Source organism: Pholcus phalangioides, unplaced genomic scaffold (genome assembly GCF_987345545.1).
Source record: "Pholcus phalangioides strain wild (caught in Gottingen) unplaced genomic scaffold, Ppha-v1.0 ptg000024l_1, whole genome shotgun sequence".
NCBI classification, from domain to species: Eukaryota; Metazoa; Arthropoda; class Arachnida; order Araneae; family Pholcidae; genus Pholcus; species Pholcus phalangioides.
This window is the reverse complement of record NW_028301616.1, coordinates 28,354,115-28,374,449: the sequence shown is the minus strand read 5'-3', so window position 1 is coordinate 28,374,449 and position 20,335 is coordinate 28,354,115. Positions and strand designations below refer to the sequence as shown.

The 20,335-nt window shown below is 36.5% G+C and overlaps 1 protein-coding gene across 2 annotated transcripts; it reads left to right on the top strand.

Moving 5' to 3' along the window:
• The first annotated feature begins 5,110 nt into the window (after positions 1 to 5,110).
• LOC149069138 (CCAAT/enhancer-binding protein gamma-like) lies at positions 5,111 to 14,549 on the top strand. 2 transcript variants are annotated; one of them, XM_089251357.1, is made up of 2 exons: positions 5,111 to 5,368; positions 10,419 to 14,549. In XM_089251357.1, exon 2 carries the CDS (start codon positions 10,452 to 10,454, stop codon positions 10,884 to 10,886), a length of 435 nt encoding a protein of 144 aa, XP_089107483.1. In that variant the 5' UTR covers positions 5,111 to 5,368; positions 10,419 to 10,451; the 3' UTR covers positions 10,887 to 14,549. The 2 variants fall into 2 exon arrangements, with proteins under 2 accessions (XP_089107483.1, XP_089107484.1); XM_089251358.1 differs by lacking the exon at positions 5,111 to 5,368 and adding an exon at positions 5,494 to 5,650 and having other exon boundaries at positions 10,419 to 13,080.
• Positions 14,550 to 20,335: the final 5,786 nt, after the last annotated feature.

Here is a 20,335-nt window from a genome sequence, read left to right as displayed (position 1 = left end):
AATCGATTCTCATGCTCATTATTGTTTAAAGAAAAAACAGTAATTGATATAGATATTGTTCATTTCAAATTCAAGAAGTATGAATACTGCATGCCAATTAAGTCATTGGTGCATCAACCTCTGTATTCCAATCCCAAGAATCAAGAAAAATTAATAGAATTTAAATTTAATTTTTTGAGATGTTCAAAAAAAAGAATAGGGAGGAAGTATATAAATGATTAAAGAGGGGCTTATTAATTAAGAATGATGGGAGAGTCCCTGGAAAGTGTACCCAGAGCTCTCAGTGCTCTGGTACCTCCTGAGCATAGATTGGGAACCACTGCTTTAGAGAAATGTTTACAATGTGCAGTTTACCAGTACAATGAAACATGTTTTGAACAGAATCAAAATATAGTCCTAGCGATTATCAATGCTTTGATGAGCACCTTTATAAAACAAAAATCTTTCTGATAACAGATAATTTTTTTTTGGTTTCTTGACGTTTCGTTTTATACAGATTCCACAGTAATAGTTACATCTTTAGAAAAGAGGATATCTATTACGGATCAACATTTCTTCTTATTTTGCTGGAATTTCATCAGCTGTACATGCCGTACATAACATGCACACTTCAAACACAAACTAGACCCATCATTATTATCAATGTACCACTTTTTAGCATATGGTCCTCTATTCTTGAGAAGTTGGTCAGGGGAATAGTTGAGAGGAGAATGTGTGCTGGTTTTTGGTTATTAACTTCCAGAAGGATCTATACCAGAAAGATGAATACCTCTCAAAGACACGAGTAAAAGACGACTCCATTTTACAAAAATAATTTTTTTTAACAAGCTGTATCCTTCCTTGTATCTTCAGATTTATTGGTGAATTTTTTTTTTCCTATCCATTAAATTTTTTTTTTAAGATCGAAAAGATTTCAGTTCTTTTCTTTCTTATTTTTTACAGTTTGCAATCATAGCAAAATACTGGCAAAACATAATACTTAACCCCCTATGGTTCACCCTATAAAAATGTATTGAAATGTATGTATTTTTTAAATGGATGTAAACTGGTGATATTAGCACATTATTAATTGAATAATAATACATCATTCACAATATTAGGGCTGTAACTGTAACTAGATGCTAGGGCAAGCACACATTTCAGCCCCCCCCCCCCTGTAATGTTGAAAGGTTAAAGGGTTAAATTTGCATCTGGTCATGACCCTGTATAACATAAATTGATAAATTTAACAGTATATCAATTTAATAAATTAGAGCAGATTTTTTAAATTACCTAAAAATTGTTAATTATAAGAGTAAAATATACAGTTTGCCTTGATGTGAAAATCTTGCTTAGCAAAGTTGAATTTTATTTCAAATTCTCTCAATTTTTTGTATGCTCTTAACTTAAATCTCAGGTCTCAAAAAACGACACAGACAAGGAATCAACTCCATCTAGATAAATAAGTATTGTACTTATTTCGCCTTATTTTGTACTGAAATGACACTAAAGGATGCACTTTCTAAAAAAAATAATAAATGAGTAAAAAAATATATAATGAGTATAATGAGGTTTTTTGACCATGTATTTACCTTATACAGGGTGTCCTAGGGTTAATGCAGCCTTTATCTCATCAACCATCCATCGTAGAGATATGATTTCAATTTAAAAAATGCTCAAAGGGCATTCAAAATCACCCTGTACCAGTTTTGAGAATGAAACACACAGTTTGTGTAACAAAATAAAAAAATCTAAATTTTTATACGATCTTGTCCTCTAACTTCCCATTAGAAAGTTTTTGCTCTGTATATCCTGAGGCCAAAAGAAAAATTCCAAGTGCAATATTCGCTGAGATATTCGAATTCAAAAAAAGTGAAGTTGTGAACAGCATAAACATGAGGAGAAAGGAGCGTTGTCTGTTAGTTTTTGCTGTTCTTTCATAACTTTTCCCCGATTTTTGAATTCAAATATCTTAGCAAATATTGCACTTGGAAACATGGAATTTTTCTGTTGGCCTCAATGTATGGCAACAACTTCTATTGGACGATTCTTATTTTTTCCTTTTTACGCTAAGTTTTTTATTTTGTGATAAACTGTATGTTTCATTCTCAAAACTGGTGCAGGGTAATTTTTCAACGGCTTTTGAGCATTTTTTAAACTGAAGCTATATCTCTACGACGGACGGTTGATGAGATAAAGACCGCATCAGTACTTACAGGACACCCTGTACATTCAGATATACGCAAGACCATTCTTTTCTTTGAAATAATTTTCAGGTATTTTTTGATTTTTTTTAAAATGCATACTTTTGTGCTGAAACACACGTGCTTTTGTGTTGAAGTCTCAAAGAAAAAAAACAGAACTAAAAAGTCGATGTAAGTTTATTGAAAAAGTTTTTTGATAAATTTGTTGACATGGTCGAACTCAGCCTTTCCTGAAATCAATTTCACGTTCACCCATATAATTCGAAGAACAAATTTTTTATTCACTAGAGTTTATGCAATATGTCAGTTATAAATGCATGGTACAGAAACTAACAATATCTGTTTTTAAAAGTCTGTTCAATGGAACTATTTCCGGCAGTGCTGTAATTAATGTTTTCATAGGGTACAATGCATTACCCAAAATCAAATGGATTCATTAAGATTGCACAATAATCTAAAAATAGGTGCGTACATTTCGCTTTTTTTCCTCGCTGCCCCGTAACTCTCATTACAATACAATTCACGCGCCGTCTTTTTCCGTTGCGTCTATTTTATCATCGAATAACTCGCGGATATCGTTAAGGAAAAAGACAATCGAGAGACATTAATTAATTATGCGGCCGGAACCGATGTCGAAATATGATACTGAAAAACGGTATTTCTGTTCTGACATTGCGCTTACACTTTTGACTGTTGGCTTTTACTGATGCATATCACACTCAGAAATCTTTTGGTGTGAAGAAAACGCACTAAAGCAGCACCGGGCCGCAGAGTAAACATTCGGGCTGTCTTAAGAGCATTATGAACCCCGGACTAAGTGATTTTGTTAAAGTCTTGCCTGGCAAATTCTCGAAAATTTCAACTCGTTCTCATTTTTGTGGGACCACTCTTTCTTTTGAGGACCCGGGTAGATCAAGGCGTTAAGACGTCACATGGATACATTGATCGTGTAACCCATATCGCATTTCGGCTTTATCAAAGCTCTGGCTGAAAATTCTGTCTATTTATTACATCTGAGTTAAAAATATTAGTTTCACGCACATACTCATTCCCCCCCCCTACCTCTTCGAGGGGCTGATAGGGTTTCAATCGGAGTGCCCCCGGGACGATTCTTATTTTTTCCTTTTTACACTGTAAATTTACTATAGACGGGGCCATTAAAAAATTGGCTGGGGCATACTAGAGATTTCAGTCCAAGAGTCAGGATTGAGAATGTGGCCCTTCCCCCATTGATTTTCTGGTGGTTTGAAGGTCAATCTCAGACAAGGCTGATCCCAGAGGGCCCCTTAAGCCAGAGCTATGGTATGTTGGGGTGGTGACATGCAGGTACGTACAGAAGAACGAATTTTTGAATAGGGTGCCCAATCTCCAGAGGAATTTATGAGTTACTAACCCTCAGAAAGCATTTTAAATCAACTGGAAACTGATCAAGGTAGTAATTTTAAGGCATTTTCTTTCGATGTTTTGATTATTTTTACTGTATTTGGAATTTTTTCAAATTTTTGATTGTCTTGGGGCACGGGCTCTCTTAGGCCTTTCCTTTGCGTACGCCTCTGAAGGGCTGTGATTAGGCGCATTAGATCTTGGGTCTCTTCCGAAGACATTTCTGGCTACCACCCCTGCCCATTGACATTGATTTATGAATAAAAATGAGAATGTTGAGTTTCAAAAATCATTTGACTAAGCAGAAGAAAATTTGAAGATCATTCAATCGATCCCTTATTAACCCTTTAACGATCAGGGACGAGATATCTCACGGTAACGCGAATGGAAGAAGTTCATTACACCTCTTCCAGGGTTTTTTCATCATCGAGATCTCGATGCTTTGAAGCTTCATTGTAGTAATATGAGCGGAATGTTTTCCCTCTCCCCGTGTTCTTTCTTTACTCCTGTTTAGTGATTTTTCCAACCACAGACGGATTAAGGTCGGTTGAGGCCTCGGGTGCAGAAGAAATATTTCTTCTGTACCCAACCAATATATATTGGTCAGTCTCCCTTAAATTAAAATAAGAGTGAAGTTGGGGTTTTGCAGGGTCCTTTCAGAAGTCGGGCCCCTGGGCGCGCGTCCGGCGTTAAATCCGCCTCCTGCTCCCCTCCTATCAATTTAATCTGAGGCGACACTCATTGATTTCCATACAAAAAAGTGAATCTTTAAAATACGACATTTTGAGTTATTGCCTTTTTGAACTGGGCCGTCGATAATATATGAGAGAAAGAGACGATATGAAGAGAAAGAAAAGCAGAGTCATACGCGGGGGAAGAGGATGCTGAGGGTGTCGACCAAAGATAAGTAGAAAAAAATAGTATTTCGGTGAAAAAATTGAAATATATATATTGAAAGAACATTTTTAACCAAATTTCTGTCAATTCGAATGTGTTTTGAGGAGTGGTAACTCAAAATTTCTCGGGAAGAAAATTTTTGTATCCCTCCCTCGAAAGGTCGATCCTGCGTACGCTCCTGCACTTAGGGGGGGGGGGGGTAAAGGTCGAAAGAGAGAAATCTACTCTACTCTCCCCCTCCCTTTTATTTCTAACATGCAAACAAGAAAACCAGTTTTTTGAGATTTATTACCGATACTTCAAATACAGACAATCCAAATCCGTCGCCAAAAGCCTGTACGTGAAGCGGGTGATTAAAGGAAACAGCAACACCAATATAGAAAAAACAAAAGACGAAATCAATCCATAACAACGTCACGTCCCGATAATGCCATCCACACGCTCATTGCCAGTATAATCCGCGTTTCGTCTCATTTTTTTTTTTAATATTTAACCCCTAAAAAAAAAAAAGTCCCCCATAACCTCTTTTTTTTTTTTCCTTTTATACCAATAATACCGCCGCAACGTATTTTAGAGGTCATTCCTCGCTGTGCGAATATTTCGGCACGTGTGGCTTTGCATGGGGAATCGGAAAAAAGGAGGTCGCTGATTGGGTATCTGACACAGCCGTTGATGCAATCGAGGGCCTCTTTCTTTCTCCGTCGTCGCACAGTCGGTCCATCCTCTCTTTTTTTCCTTTCTTTCTTTCTTTCTTCCCCTTCAACAAAAAAGAAAAAAAAAAATATCCGTGTTTATTTGTTTGCTTCTTTCATTATTATTATTTTAAAAAAAAAGAAAAAATAATATATTTTTTCTTTCCTCTCTATATCGACACCGAGTAAAAATAGAACAACAAACTCGGACACGTAAGTTATTTTCCACGTTTTTCCTTTAAAAAAAATTGTTTTATATACGGTTACCTTATTTTTGTTAATGGTGAAATACTATTTTAAATTTGTATTGTTGTTAGGAGATATATTCTTCCTCTCTCGGTACTGTTGACAACCGCCGCGTTTGATGGTGGTGGTTTTTTTTTTTTGGTGACGCAACCGCTTTGTGGAAATTTTGTTCAACGCGTAGGAAAATAAAGAGAAATCTGCGACGTTATTTCATTATTTAGAGGATTAAAGTTGACAAATTGATAGAAGGTGAGAATGAAAAACGAGATGGTTTCGAGAAAATGATTATTTAACTTTGTTTGAATAGTGAAAATATTATAATGGGAGAAGTCTTAATGTATTGTTGTTGTTTCTCTTTTTTTTTTCTTTTCGCGCGTTGGTGTTTCTAATTGTTGTAATTGGAAAGGTGTATCTTGAAGGCCTAACTAATTAATTGATCCACAACAGAGACTGAGTGACCAAAGAAAAGAAAGACTGGGATGATTTCTTCTTTATTATAGAATTGAGGTGATCTCAATTTGGATCATAATAACTTACTCTGAGGCTTGTAGTATAATAATTTTACTGTCACACCACAGAAATGACCCATGATCAGTGGTGGCTTAAGCGAGGGTGCAAGGGGTAACTTCCCTTGTAAGGGCTGGCAGCGTAGACTTTTGTTAAGATCCCCCCCCCCAAAATTAAACATGGTAAAAATTTACGTGACCTCGTGCTTTGGAGTCATACCTTGACAACGGAAACTTTGAGAAAATAGACAGGGTCTTTGACCATAATACCAGAAACAAAATGTAAGCGATCGGGGCAGCTCGAGACAAAATTTGTACTTATTTTTGTGCCTTCTGCCTATCTCCCCCCCCCTCCTCTCACAGCTCCTACATCATGCGTCCAGTCCCCAAGGCTGGAATATTTTACAGGACCCAAGCTAGATTTTCCATGATTGGCCCCCTTCTACAGTTAACCAGTCAACTGTCCAATTAATTTCTGCAAGCGTTACCCACAGTGCCCACTTTTTTTTTTTTAAGATGCACGATTTTTCCCTTTTTTCCTTTTCTTGGAAATTTGAAATATTAAAATATTTTTATAGCATGTTTTTTTATAGCTCGAATGTGTCGAGACGTAATATGACACCCCAAAAGTTGAGGGGGGGGGGGTGATAATGTCCTGTGACTAAAAGAAATGCTGTTGATGGAGACGCAGAGCTTTGCAAAACATGAGAAAGATAATAGTAATAAGAATCTCAGACCTTGAAATATAATTGTTCAACTCCATCTAGTGATGAGATAATAAAGTAGAAGGACGGCTATATAGATGGCAGCACATGTATGACAAATTATTTCGTCATATCTATGTGAAAAAAACCGAAAAGTCTGTGCATCGGCACCACCATTATGTGTGGCAGTGACGGCAAATGCCGACGTAACCACTTGACTGGTTAATTTATAGTGTGGAAAAAAATCGTAAGGATTTAGTCCCGTGCCCCCAAGCTGGAGTCCTGTCAGCCCTATCCTTGGGGGTCATGCCCCTCTGTCACAACTTATTTAAACAATTCCTAACAAAAAATTTTTTTTTTGCTCTTTCAGCTCTGATTTTGCGTCCCTATTGAGCTGCGCCCAGTGTGGCCGCAATGGTTGCATGACCAAGCGCAGCCTGGTACTCTACAACAAGGGGAAAGTGTGCATTTTGGTTCCCTCACTCAGAATTTGTTCCAGAATAGTGAAATGAAAGTAAAGTAAACATTCAGCTTTGGTTGTCCGGTCCCTTGAGTATGAGAAACTCCTTTGAAAAAAATTTCATAATTATATCATCTTTACAATGAATGAATGAGCGCCAAGTCTCTGCCACCGGACTTATCCCGTTGCCGAGATCTCTTCCAGCCCAGCTTCGTGGCAGAGTCTGGAACAAAGTGAGTGCACCTAACAGTCTGAGTGTGTAGCTAGTGTTGTGTATGATATTTCAGTGCTGCCATCTATACTTCAAACTGTGAGTGAAGTGTAATGATTGAATATTTGTAATGTAGGCCTGTTGCTCTCTGTGGCAAGACTTTTTAACAGGAAGATCGGCTCGCATTAGCGCCTTGAAGTTGATAACCGCAGAAAACCAACTTCAGCCGACCACCACTGTGGGGTTCGAACCCGGATCCTCGCATTGCGAGTCCGTCACTATAACCACTCGACCACCACAGCGGCTTATATCATCTTTACAGGATAAGTGATGATGGCTCGCAAAAATAAGCACTGCTCCAAGGATTAAGTTATCTGGCATTATTAAGGATAGTAAAATAATTCTGGAACATAAAAAAGGAAAGAAAAATCTACTTCAAAATCGGCACGTATGGGCATGCACATTTTGCACGGTAAACAATGGTGTGCAACTTTCTTGTGAAAAAAACTCAGGTTTATCTCGAGGTCCCCCTTCACTGAAGCCTTGTCAGCCTCTTGCCAGAGTTGTCATTAGGGGCGGCATATAAGGCTTCTCACCCGGGTGGCAGGTAAGTTGGTTCCCCCCTCCATGATCATAGGCAGGGATAGACTTGAAGGTCTTGGGGGGGGGGGGGGTGAAGAGATGATTATGCTAATGTCAGTACATATATGTGTTCCTGCCTAAGTCCGAAGTGTGAACAATTCATGGCAGGTGCTGGCCACTTTACAAATTGGCCAAGCGTTTTTGACAAGTCCAAAGTGCGGAAATGATTCGGATTCTGGCCACCCAATTCATAAAGGGGCCAGAGATCAAGGGCGTAGCGGGGGGGGGGGGCGACTTGGGGTCTGGTCCCCCCCCCCTGAAATTTGAGGAAAATGACCGAAAAAAGGGGAAAAGATGGCGAAATCCATTGTTCTGTCACTTTGGTTCCCCCCCCCCCCTCGAACGAAATTGCTGGCTACGCCCCTGCCAGAGATCCCTGGCCAAAGCTTGATGTGCCGAAGTAAGATGGTCCAGTAGGGACCAAATCCATTTTTTTTAATTGCCAATGTGTTTTACATATCTATATATAGCAGCTGTATTGGATTACTTCCATGTGACAAGAGGAAAAAGCAGTGAAATTTGAGAGAAAAAACAATAATTTTATAAAATATTTTTTTCTGCCGAATTTTCAAGAAAGAAATTATTACTGCATCGTGACTAGTCTGATGGGTTGCCATAATTAACGTGGACATAATTATCACAAAAAAATGCGCCAACTTGACGATGATCCTGAATCATGTCTTTTGTTATAGACTTTCGCCAAGGATCTCCGGCCACTTCACGAACTGGCGAACCGAGTTCAATATTGATCCGAATTTTGGACATTGGCGGGTCAATATTTAGTGAAATTGCCCAATTCGGGAAGTGGCTGGCCCTGTCGCGAATTAACTAATTTTGGGATTTGGCAGCAACATATATGCATGTTACTGCTAAAGCCTGGAATTGGTACCTGACCAATGTCCGAATTTCAGGCTTTTCTAGCCAATTCGCAAAGTGGCCAGAGATCCTCAGTCAAAGTCCGAAAAGAAAAGGTATAGTTCGGGATTGTCGCCATCCGGCATGTTTAAGGCATTCTCTACAACTATTGAGCAATCCTTTTATGAATGATTGTCTTGTAGGCTGTCAAACCTATATTTAGTATGGAAGGCACTCTTAAAATAATAATTATGTGTTTCTTTGGGTTTTCATCTTTGGGCGTAGTTGCTAGAGTTCACTCATCAAGATTCAGGATCCTCTGAATGGAAGACATGCATTGTTAGTGACTACGTCATATCTTGTGGAGTCTTTGATTTCCATGCGGTTTGACAAAGGTGCTTGGCTAAGCACCGATTCAAAATTTGGCTTTAGCAAAACACAAAAATAGCTGATTGTATCAGAAGCGAGTCCGATCTTAAAAAATGTATCTGCCCGTTGTAGAGATGTAAAATTCTCGAGAATATTCTCTGGAATGATTATTTTTATAAATTACTGGGGAATATTCTTATCAAAAATAATAAGAATTATTCTCAAGTTATTTATAGTTCTTCCAGAGAATATTCTTCAGTTATTTATAATAGTAGTCCTTCTCCAAGAGTATTCCCAAGAATATTTGGTAGTCCTTCGAGAGAATATTTGGTAGTCCTTCGAGAGAATATTCTCTGTCCCCATCTCTTTTCCCGTCAAGAAGATGGGGAATAATGAAGTTTGTAGCCCACAATATTTAAGTTTAAAAGCATGAAAATAAACCGACATGGCTGAAAATTGCACAACTTGCAAAGGAATATGAGTGATACAGAATTTAAGTGTATGAAGAAAACGACAGTTTCGTATATTCTTAGAATGAAGGTGATTATATAAGAATAACTTACCTATAAATTTATCTAAATTTAAAATAATTTTTTAAGGTTTAAAAAAATATATATATAATAATATCTTAAGATTTCTAAAATCTTCATAACTGAACTGTTAAAACCTCTCATATCATGACCAAGAGAATATTTTCAAACTATAAGTCGTCATTGGTGGGTGATTATGCCAAATTTTTTTTTTTTTTATTGTTTCAGGCAATGAAAACTGATTTATATTTCATAATATAAACAAAACTAGTAAAAAAAATTTATTATTTAAAATAAAAATTAATATTTTCAATTATTCTCCAATTTTTAAATCCAGGGGAAATATTCTCATTCTCTGAGAATATTCTTACCTCACATCTCTAGTCCGTTGATTTGAAGACATAGTGATGTGATTTTTTCCATCATGAAATTTTCACATTTTTTTGCCAAAAAATCAGTTGTATTTCATATCTTGTATTTGGTGATGGTTGTTTGGATACGTTGTTTCATTGTTAATTTCATTCAATCACAAATTGAAGATTTGTCATGCAAAACAAACTGTAGCCTCTCAATAATGGCCACATTTTCGCAGTCCCTTTAGTGGCCCTTGTTGGGTGGTTTGACTGTATGTTTAGGAAACTAAAAGATGTCTTCTAGTTATTGAAATTATTTTGTGAGTGTGTGAGATGGTTTGTTTTGTATATATCGATTTATTTTTGTTCATTTCATATTTTGAACAGGTGACTGCTTTCCATGCGTTAATCTTTCGACCGATGTCGTTGAGAAACATGAAGAGAGAGAATACCGACGGAAACCTCTCGTCAGATTGTTCTTCATCTGATTCGAGCCGGAAAAGCAAATCCAAAAAATCAGAGCCACTAGACAAGAACAGTGAAGAGTATCGTAAGAGGAGGGAGAGGAACAACTTAGCCGTGAAAAAATCCCGCTCAAAATCGAAGTTGAAAACCCAGCAGACAGTTGAAAGGGTGCATCAGCTGAAGGAGGAGAACGCAATGTTGGAATCCAAAATCAAACTACTCACGAAAGAACTAAGCTTCCTTAAAGATCTCTTCTTGGCTCATGCCGGAAGCTATCATGCTGATCAAAACTTGAGTGAGATGGACATGAGCTTCCTTAACGATGACACAGAACATTCCCGTAAGGTATCTGGTCCACCAAATAACGACGGCCCTGAGAGAAAAGCTTAATATCGCAGCTTGTTGTTTCTTTTTTTTATTTACTTTTTTTTTTTTTTGTTCTGTTGTGATGTTGACTCTTGTTTGGAAGTTCTCTGGCCGTAGGAGTAGTAGTAATATGTTCTAACTGCTAAATATAGTGAAGACGTGTTTTTAACTTGTGCATTTCCGAGTTGATAATGAGTGTTGTAGTCTATTCTGGTAAAATGTTCAAAGTTTTCTTCCAGTGAGTGAGGTTTTTTTAAAATTTTGTGTATAATTTAGGATCGTTGATTGTTAATTATAATCCGTATATATAATGTTTGCCGACCCAAAAACAAAATCTATGCAAAAGCGGTGTGCATGTTGATCACTGTCAAAATTTGTTTTTCAGTATTATGTTTTCCATTTTCTGTCTGAATGGCTGTGTAGATCGGATATGAAATCCCTTTAAGATTAGGGAGCCATGAGTCAATTATTAATTTTTCTTGAGCGAAAAGCATTAACATGGTTGGAGCACTTTTTTGCATCTAATCATTCGTGACAAGATTTTCTTATTTCAATGAAAAATATTAATAGTGAAAAAATAATTTTAAATTGAACGGTTTTTACTGTTTCGAGCAGAAATTAAAACACAGTTGTCCATAGAGAAGAAAAAAAAAACTATATTATAATGTTCTCATCGGAAGTGAAAATTGTTTCAGAATTCATCGTGGAGCTTATAGTTATTTTTTATTGTGTATGATGAAAAACAGAGAAATTTTGCAGTTTCTTTATTATGTGATTGTTTATATGTTTGCATTCTATCAATCCTGAAAGTAGAATATACTGAAAACTGTGGCTTACGTCACAGAACTATTTCGACTCTTCTGTGTAGCTCACTATTATGGGAATTTTTTGTCAGCTCATTGTAGGACAATGCAAAACATTCTGCTTTAGGCAGGGTGTGCGCTGGATCTATTCGATCCATGACTTAAATGAATTGGATTGGTTAAAGACATGAAACCAGTATTGATTTCATGGTTTCTAACAACACATGTCGATTCTGTTCATATCACAGATGGTATTGCTTGTCATATTGGTCCAGTGTACATCCTACCTTAGGGCTATCAATACGCTTAGCTCTTTGCAGCTTGTGTGTAAATCTGATCCCAATTATTTTTTAATGTTTATGTATATATATTGTTATTTGTTCAATTATTTTAAATCTAATAGTCACACAGTAGTGGTTGGCCACACTTTTAAGGTGTGGGTGTTATAATTTGGCTGTTCATCTCATGAAATAACAGTCTGTTAGAATCTCTGAAAATTTTGTGTCAGAAAATTGATATCCACTCTTATTAAATTCCAATAGCTAATTCTTAATCTGCTTGTCTTAGAGATCGCTTTCTCTAAAGCAGGGCTTGAGTAAATCCCGGGTTGCCATGATGATTTTAAAATCGGTATTGGTGCCTAAAATTTTCTGTATGTGATTGCTAAATTGCTGTCCATGAATTACACAAAATTTTCCAATTTCATGAGAGAGTGTCTTTTAACGCAGGGAAAGGATATAAAATCCCAGAAAGGTTTAAAAAACATTATTGAGGACTCTGGAAAAAAAAGTGTCACTATCTCCACCGAAAATGATGGACAAACCCAGGGGAAGAGACCAACACTTTTTTTTTTTTTCAAAAGTTCATCTCTGAGTAACATCCATATTTGTTATAGCCATCTTTTTCTCAGCCACCTTGTTGGGCATTTTGCCTGTTGTGGCGTTGTATTCAGATTGCCTGTTGATTTCATGTATCTTGGCCGAGCAAAAATCATCACCTGTCTCTATAAGGCTGGCATTACACTATAAAAGTTTTGTGAAAGCTCTTTGATAAAACGTGAAAAATGCAACGGATAAGCGTATCAATTACATTCGAGTGAATATAATAGGCTTATTGGGTTGTGTTTTCAAGATTTGTAAAAGATCTTTTATCAAACTTTTACAGTGTAATCCAGCCTTATTTAGAACTGTTTTTCTTGGGATTAAAATCTTTCTTGACTCCCAAGAAATTTGACTGCCATCTAAAATTTTTCTTTGATTTGTCAAGCCCTGCTCTAAAAAGAATTTTCCAATGATTTTATCCATCCTCCTAGAATCTATTGTCTAAATTATTTCTGAAAATTTTATTAAATTTAATTTTTTTACTCGTTCCCTGGCAAGTGATGTTTAATAAAAATTCTTTTGGTACCCAGACATGAAAAAAAAATCTGTTTGACTTTCTTTTTAGGCTAATGGTTTTGGGCCAGGGGTTCTCAAATTGTGCGTTGTAGTGTATTTTGGAGGGACGCTGCAGAGTGGTGATGCTGACAGAGCTGCTTTGTTACAATGCTCTGGGGAGCCGCATGTAAGCATTGATGGGTGGGGGGGGGGGGCACAGTGGTTGGAAAAATTTGAGAACTGCTTGTTTAGGCTATACAGCAATGAAAGGGGACACCCTATGTAAGTAGAAAATTATTTCAACTCATTTGATATAAGGGAATCTTATAAAAACCAATCAGATTTCTTCCTGTTAGTGGGAAAACTTTTTTAACAATAAGCTGTTTCAAGCAATTTTCCTTTTGAGATGCATACATCTGTGACTGTATAGCTGGGACTACACTATAAAAGTTTCATAAAAATTCTTTAATAAAACTTGAAAAATGCAACTAATAAGCTTATGTTACATTTGAGCAAATGCAGCCAGTAAGCTTACATTTGTCAAGTTTTATAAAAAAAAATTATCAAACTTTTACCGGCCTATGATGAAAACACTCCTTTGCACACATAAAATGTCATACACAATATTGGGTGTGACCAGGCCCATGTGGCTCAACGAGCACTTTAAAACTCATGTAAACAACATTTTTTTAATTCATAAAAAAATGTTTCGGGTAGTTTTTGATGTTAATGTGCAATGCATCAGGTTCGTGCCAAATTCAGCGATTTCATGTGGCTTTTTGATGGCATAGATCGATGGTGTATGATATTTCTACCTCTGTGAATGTTTGCAGATAATCTTGAAAAAAAAAGTTACCTAAATCACCAACCTGTACTGATACTTCACATAAACTGATTTCAAGTATATTTTGACACCAGAAATGAAAGGTTTCCTCATTCCCCTCCCCAGTTATTGAGAAACAGTTCAAACTCGCATGAGCACTTAAACTTGAGAAGAACTTTGTTTTTTTTTTCACAGAGCGATTCATTTTTCAGAGATGAAAAGATTCAAAGATATGATATTTGAATACAAAGTGGCCTTCAGACATTTTTTGTCCATCTATGCAATATGTATGATGAAATGTTTTTATCCGATTGATTGTGTAATGGGTTTTGTTTCTAATTTTTTACAAGCCATGTTTGACATTGTGACATCACGGTTGCCCTTCTGGGTGCAGGAGGCGTGAAAACGTCAGAATTTTTTAAAACTACTCTATAAGTGTTCTTTCAAGCACTAAATGGATAGATTACGGATGCAAAAATCAGGTTTCGATACTTAAGGGGAGTTGCTGCGCAAAAAAGTTCCAAAACACCCCTGCCTTATATCTTGGAATTTCAAGTATTTTTTCCTTTCATATTTAAATGTACCGATTGTGTTTTTGCATGTTTTAATATTTTAACAGTTTGTTGTTTGTGATTTTGCTTATGTCAGCGCTTTTTTAAAAAAAAAAAATTGTTCTATTAGTGCCAAAAAAAAAGATGAAATTTTTATGAAAGCTATGAATGTTGCGCGACAAAAACAACAATAGCATATATGTATATACAAACTTGGTCATTGCACTGACATGTGAGGCAGCTTTTGTTTTACGAGAAATGTTTTTTTTTTCTTCTAAATTTCGGTACTATGAATTATCTATGCAAGTAGTTTTTAAAAATATGTACACACACACACAAAGATATTAGCCTTGAAATTTGTTATATACGAAACTGTTTACTTCATTTTTGAACTGTTCGTTTTTCATGAAATGAGATTTGTATTTTGCCTTTTAAAAGACTTTTTTTTTTTGCGGGAAAAATTTGTCTGTTTTTTAATCCGTTTTTCGTCCGGGTGGCTTAAGTTTGTTCACGCACTCAGTAAATTGTCAGATTCTAATCTGTGATTGATTGGGGAAAAAAATTCAAGTATAAGTGTACTGTAGAACCTCTGATTTAACACTACCATTTATTTTGCAGAATTCTGGTGCTATAATATAGGTCTAATTCTGGTCGTCATATCAATTTGGGGGGGGGGGGTTGAGCCTGTGTAATTTCTATATGTGGGGATTTGCTCACTGAAAATTTCTGGTGTTAAGCCTGGTTGGTGTTAAAATTGAGGGGAATATATCAGTAATATACGGGGTGATCATAATTAAACTGGCACTACTCAGACCTATGTAATGCCCATTCTGGCAGACGTATTTTGTTGAAACTTTGTATATATGTTAAATTTACTGTGGGGGAAAGACTGCAATTTAACACAGTTTGATTTGTGACCACCAGGTAAAAAAAATGGAGCTTGAAGAACAACAAACACATTGTAAACATAAAACTTCATTTATTAACAGCATTTGTTCAGTATGTATTCATTTGCATCAATCACATGTTGAAATGCAGGTCTTGGGGAGTAGTGCTCTTTTCAAGGCCGTAAAAGATGTTCTGTCACCTGGAGTGGATTTCGGACCATCTGACAATCTGTTTGCATCAATTCAAAAGGATCCAATATGAAATACTTCGTTTGTCTACTGAAACCTGACTCAAATAAAATCAAAGAATAGTGATTATGATTAGTGTTTTGATGTACATTTTTATAAAATGAAATATCTGCAACAAAATTATTTTGTGCTTTTTCTGCGGATGCGAACCTTAGGAATAAAAGTTAGCTTTCTTTTGTGGGAATCGAACTTGAGTTTTTTCTTGTATACCAGACAATTGAACTATCTATACACCAGAGACACAACTTTCCTTTGATTATAACACACATTAATAGCATACTGTGCTGAGTGGAGGCATGGCAGCCTCCCTCGAGCCCCAAAGCAGGCTTTGCAAAAACTGTGACATATGTTGCAGAACAATTTTGGTTAGAATTTCAAGAGAAGAATCTTCTGTGTGGAAAACAATATGATAGGGATTTTCACCGCATAACATTTTCAGTTACCGAAGGACTCATTGCAGAATAATGCAACCCATTCTACTTTTGGGCCCTTAACTACAGCAAAAACCATCCCAGGTGCCCGGTATACAAGAGGACCTGAGTTTGATTCCTGGAGGAGATAGCTAAATTATCTTCATACAAGCGTCACCATTAAACTATCAATTTTGTAGCTAAAAATGTATAAAGAGATTTCAAATACTATAATACTGTCAAGCCTTCCTACATCTGGATTAATTGCGCAAACCATAAAAAGTATTAAATTATAAGAATTTTCTATTTTTTTTCCAAGTAATCGCATGTCTCATCAGGTATTTTAAATGATATTGTTTCAATGAGTATATCTGTATTATTTTTAGAATGATCATTCATTTTAGCTCAGTATTTGGTTCATTTCCTTCTGAAATTTGGTCCTTTCAGACCCGAGCATTCATTTTTTTTTTTTTTTTGGCCTTTTCAAAGTGTTTTTGAATTTTTGATATTGAAAAAATGCATTAAAAAGATAAATATGCCAGCAAATCTATTTTTTTTTCTCAAATGTTTTTTGAAATTTTCAGTTTTTAAAAAAATTTATTTTATGAAGAAATTATTCATCTCGTCCAAATTTTTTCAGCCAAGATGATACATGGTATATTTGCCTTTACAAAAAAAAAATTCAAAATTTTATGTAAACACACTTTTCCTAGAGGCAGTGCCGTATTAAAACATGGGCCCACCCGGGCATGGCATGGGGGCCTCACAAAAATGGGAATCGGTTGAAATTTTCGAAAATTGGCCAGGCGGGGCCTCAGAAAAATCGCTTGGCCTGGGCTCATGATACCCTTAAGATGACCCTGTCTAGAGACACTTTCTCCTGAAAGCCATCTTAAAAAAACATTCGGAAATTCAACTTTTTGTGCTGTTCTCTGATGAAAGCCCCCCCCCCCCCCCCCCAAAGTTCATATTCACCATATTCCTAACTCAAAACTTACACAATCCTTTAAGTCATGTCTGAACTCAAAAGAAAAAATTCTATAGTGATAAAAAGCCCATGCATTTGTGTCACCCGGGTTAATGCAACTTCAGCGCAATCAGTAATGTTATGTATGAAAAATTAAGACAGTTTTTTTATCTTTAAAATTCTTAATGTGATAGAAAACTCGTGAATCAACTTATAATACATGAAAAGAGGAAATCTGAGGCTGAATGTATTTAGATTCGACATCATGAAGTTTCAAATTGTGTCTTGTTTGTGAAATTATGAAATATGATGAATTAGAGTTGACTTTCATATTATATATTTTATTGGAAACTAATTTGTAGCAATTTCAAAATATAGTTACCTCTTTGTAGTTTTATCGAATCTTCTTTTGTACTTATTTAAGCTGTGCTATAACCCTGAACAAAGCAGATAGTTACATTACTTTTTTAAAAACCTTTAAAGTTCCTAATATTTCTCTTTTGAAATGCTTCAAGAATAGAATTTTGCTCACGTTTGTTGGTGGTCCAAATATGTGTATTGGAAAGAAGCACTTAATCATTCCTGGATTTGTAATCGCTTAATTTCGAATCATTGATGTGCTCATCCATTCATTCGAAGGGATGGAGATATTGTAGTTGTAATTGTTTAAAACTGTCGCATTCATCAAATCGCATAGCTGTAGCCTGTGATAGTTTCAACTATAGCAATCATGTAAGGAATCGTGCAAACAGGCCTTTAGTTGAGTTTGATTATTACATGTGTTTTATGTATTTCCGTAGCGATACACTTTTAGATATTATATATATAACTATTTTATCATATGATTGTAGGAAACACACAGCATGTATTCTTGGAATTCGGGCAAGATTTTATTTTAAGTTTTAGCTCAACGTTTTTTAAAAAAGATAATAAAATAATTAGCCTCTGCTCACTGGATTGAATTCTGTAATATTGCCAGATATGCTTTTTACGATTAGGATAGTCACTTGATTAAAAAAAAAGGATCAGTGCCACAGCAGCCTGTATCTTCTGTGTTTTGCCTTTCTCACCTCCCCCTCCCCCCCAAACGAACTATGAATTTTCGTCTAGAAAAGCTGTTTGCTGCTGCTTATGAGAGTGATGAAAACTCTTCTTTAGAAAATGTTTTTAGGTCGAGGGAAGAAGTAACTTATCTATGCATTTTTGAAATTGTTGCAATTAATTATTCTTACACTCTTGTGCAAATAATAATAATAAAAAAAATTAATGTTTTTACACTTTTTAGCAGAACGTTAATGCTATAGTAGGTTGTTCGCGTATGTAGAGGTTGCATCCTGCCATCTTTTTCTGCAATGTTGAATTTTTAATCATAGAACATATGCAATCCATTTTATAAAACTTTTTCTCTTGTATATGTGTGTATATGTATGTGCGATTATATCTTTTATCGAGGTCAGGTTCATTTCTTTTCCCCCTCTTGATAAATGTTTTTCTTTTTTTAACTGAGCTTTTCTGTTTGTTGTTTCCCTCCCCCCTGCACAGTCTTGTATTCTTTATTGGACTGTAATAAATGTTTTGTGATGTCCCCCACGTATGTCTCTTATTTTCCATAAAATCAGTCTGTTTCAATAGCTGCTGTGCTGTCGTGTGGGCATTGTGCTGGACTCACATAGTGAGGATTCTGTTAGGAGGAGTGACTCATTTAGTGAAGATTCTGTTAGGAGGAGTGACTCATTTAGTGAAGATTCTGTGAGGAACCTTGTTGGCGTCACAGTGGTGGTCAGCTGGAGTTGGTTTTCTAATGTTGAGGCGTTAATACGAGCCGGTTCCCTATTCGAAAAGTTTCTCTGCAGAGAGCAGGAGCACACCCTCGTCATGATACTTAGATAAAATGGAAATTCAAATATTTACCATTTTTGCTTCAAAATATGGCAGTCAGATGGCAGCACAATCAAGAAAATGAAACAAGCCCAACTCTGATAACCGAAATACATTAGGACTATGCATTTACTACTACTACTAAATCACACATGCACCTCATCTATATTTCTCTATGTAATTTGTAATGAATGAGTACATGTTGTAATGTGTGTTGTGGACGTAATGTGAAGTTTGTTTTTTGGGCACTTGTTTTTGCGTTCCGAATTGGATAGCGGACAACTCTGCAGGTTGAGTTTTTTGTGTCGAAGCATGAAATTTTTAAATGTAGGTTGCGCTCTGTGAAACGTTTTTAAATGGGACATCGGCTCGCAGGGTCGCCATCTCATGAGGGGTGCAAAATCTGAGTTGAATGGACAAAAATATAGGTACCTGGTAGAGATTTTTCTAGAGCTGTACTTGTCAGCTCACATTCGCTCCCTCAAGTTGGAAAACCACAGGAAAGGCATGCATACACAAAACGTTTCAGCACATACTGATTCATTAGAAATTTTGTAGAAGAATGTATACTAGGGGTGCACGTATGGTAAGTAGTAGTAAATTTCAATAGTTTTCTGTGGTTTTCCAGCTTAGAGGCGGGAATACGAGCCGGGCTACCATTTGAAAAAATATACAGAAAGCAGGCAGACACACCTCCCACACAATTATTAATTACATTACATGAAAAATTCAAGCAGTTACTATTTTTGGTTCAAACCCCACAGTCGTGGTCAGCTGAAGTTGATTTTCTGTGGTTCCCAACTTCGAAGCGCGAATGCAAAAGACGATCTCCCCGTTAAAAAGTCTCGCCACGGAGCAAAAGACCTACAATGGTACAAATATTCAATCATTGCTCACTTCCGGAACATAGATGGCAGCATTGGAAAATCAGACAATACTATATACGCGCTCACACTTCCGGCACAGCTCACTCGGTAGTAAATTGTCCATAACGATAGGTTTGAAGGAAGAAAGGACGTTACCATCTTTTTTACTTCGAAATATATGGAACAACTATAACTCTGACAGCATAAGTACGTTAGGGCCATGCGTATACACACAACACTCCGGCATGCATTGGCACCGAAACTTAGGAGCCGGGGCCATTTGAGCAACCCCTCCCCCTTCCAATAATTTCTGAAAAAAAACAATGCAATGCACCCCTTTCGTGTACGCGTACGCACTTTAGCTTCGACCCCCCCCCCCCCCCCCGTCAGCAAAATTTCGTCAGCAGCTTAGAATATTTCATATGTTCAAAAAGGGGTGGTTGATGACGTAAGCAACCTCCAAACCCCCCCATCCCCGATGCTGACGTAATACTTGAATGACCCCTAAGTGCATGAACGTTTGAATAGCAGTCAAAAATATCAGCATTTAAGTTCTTGGGCAAGAATTTCAAATCTATCACCCAGATAACTATCAGTGCCCGTTTCTCACATGCATACGGGGCACGTGGTCAGGACCCACAAATTTTCAGGGCTCTAAAGTTA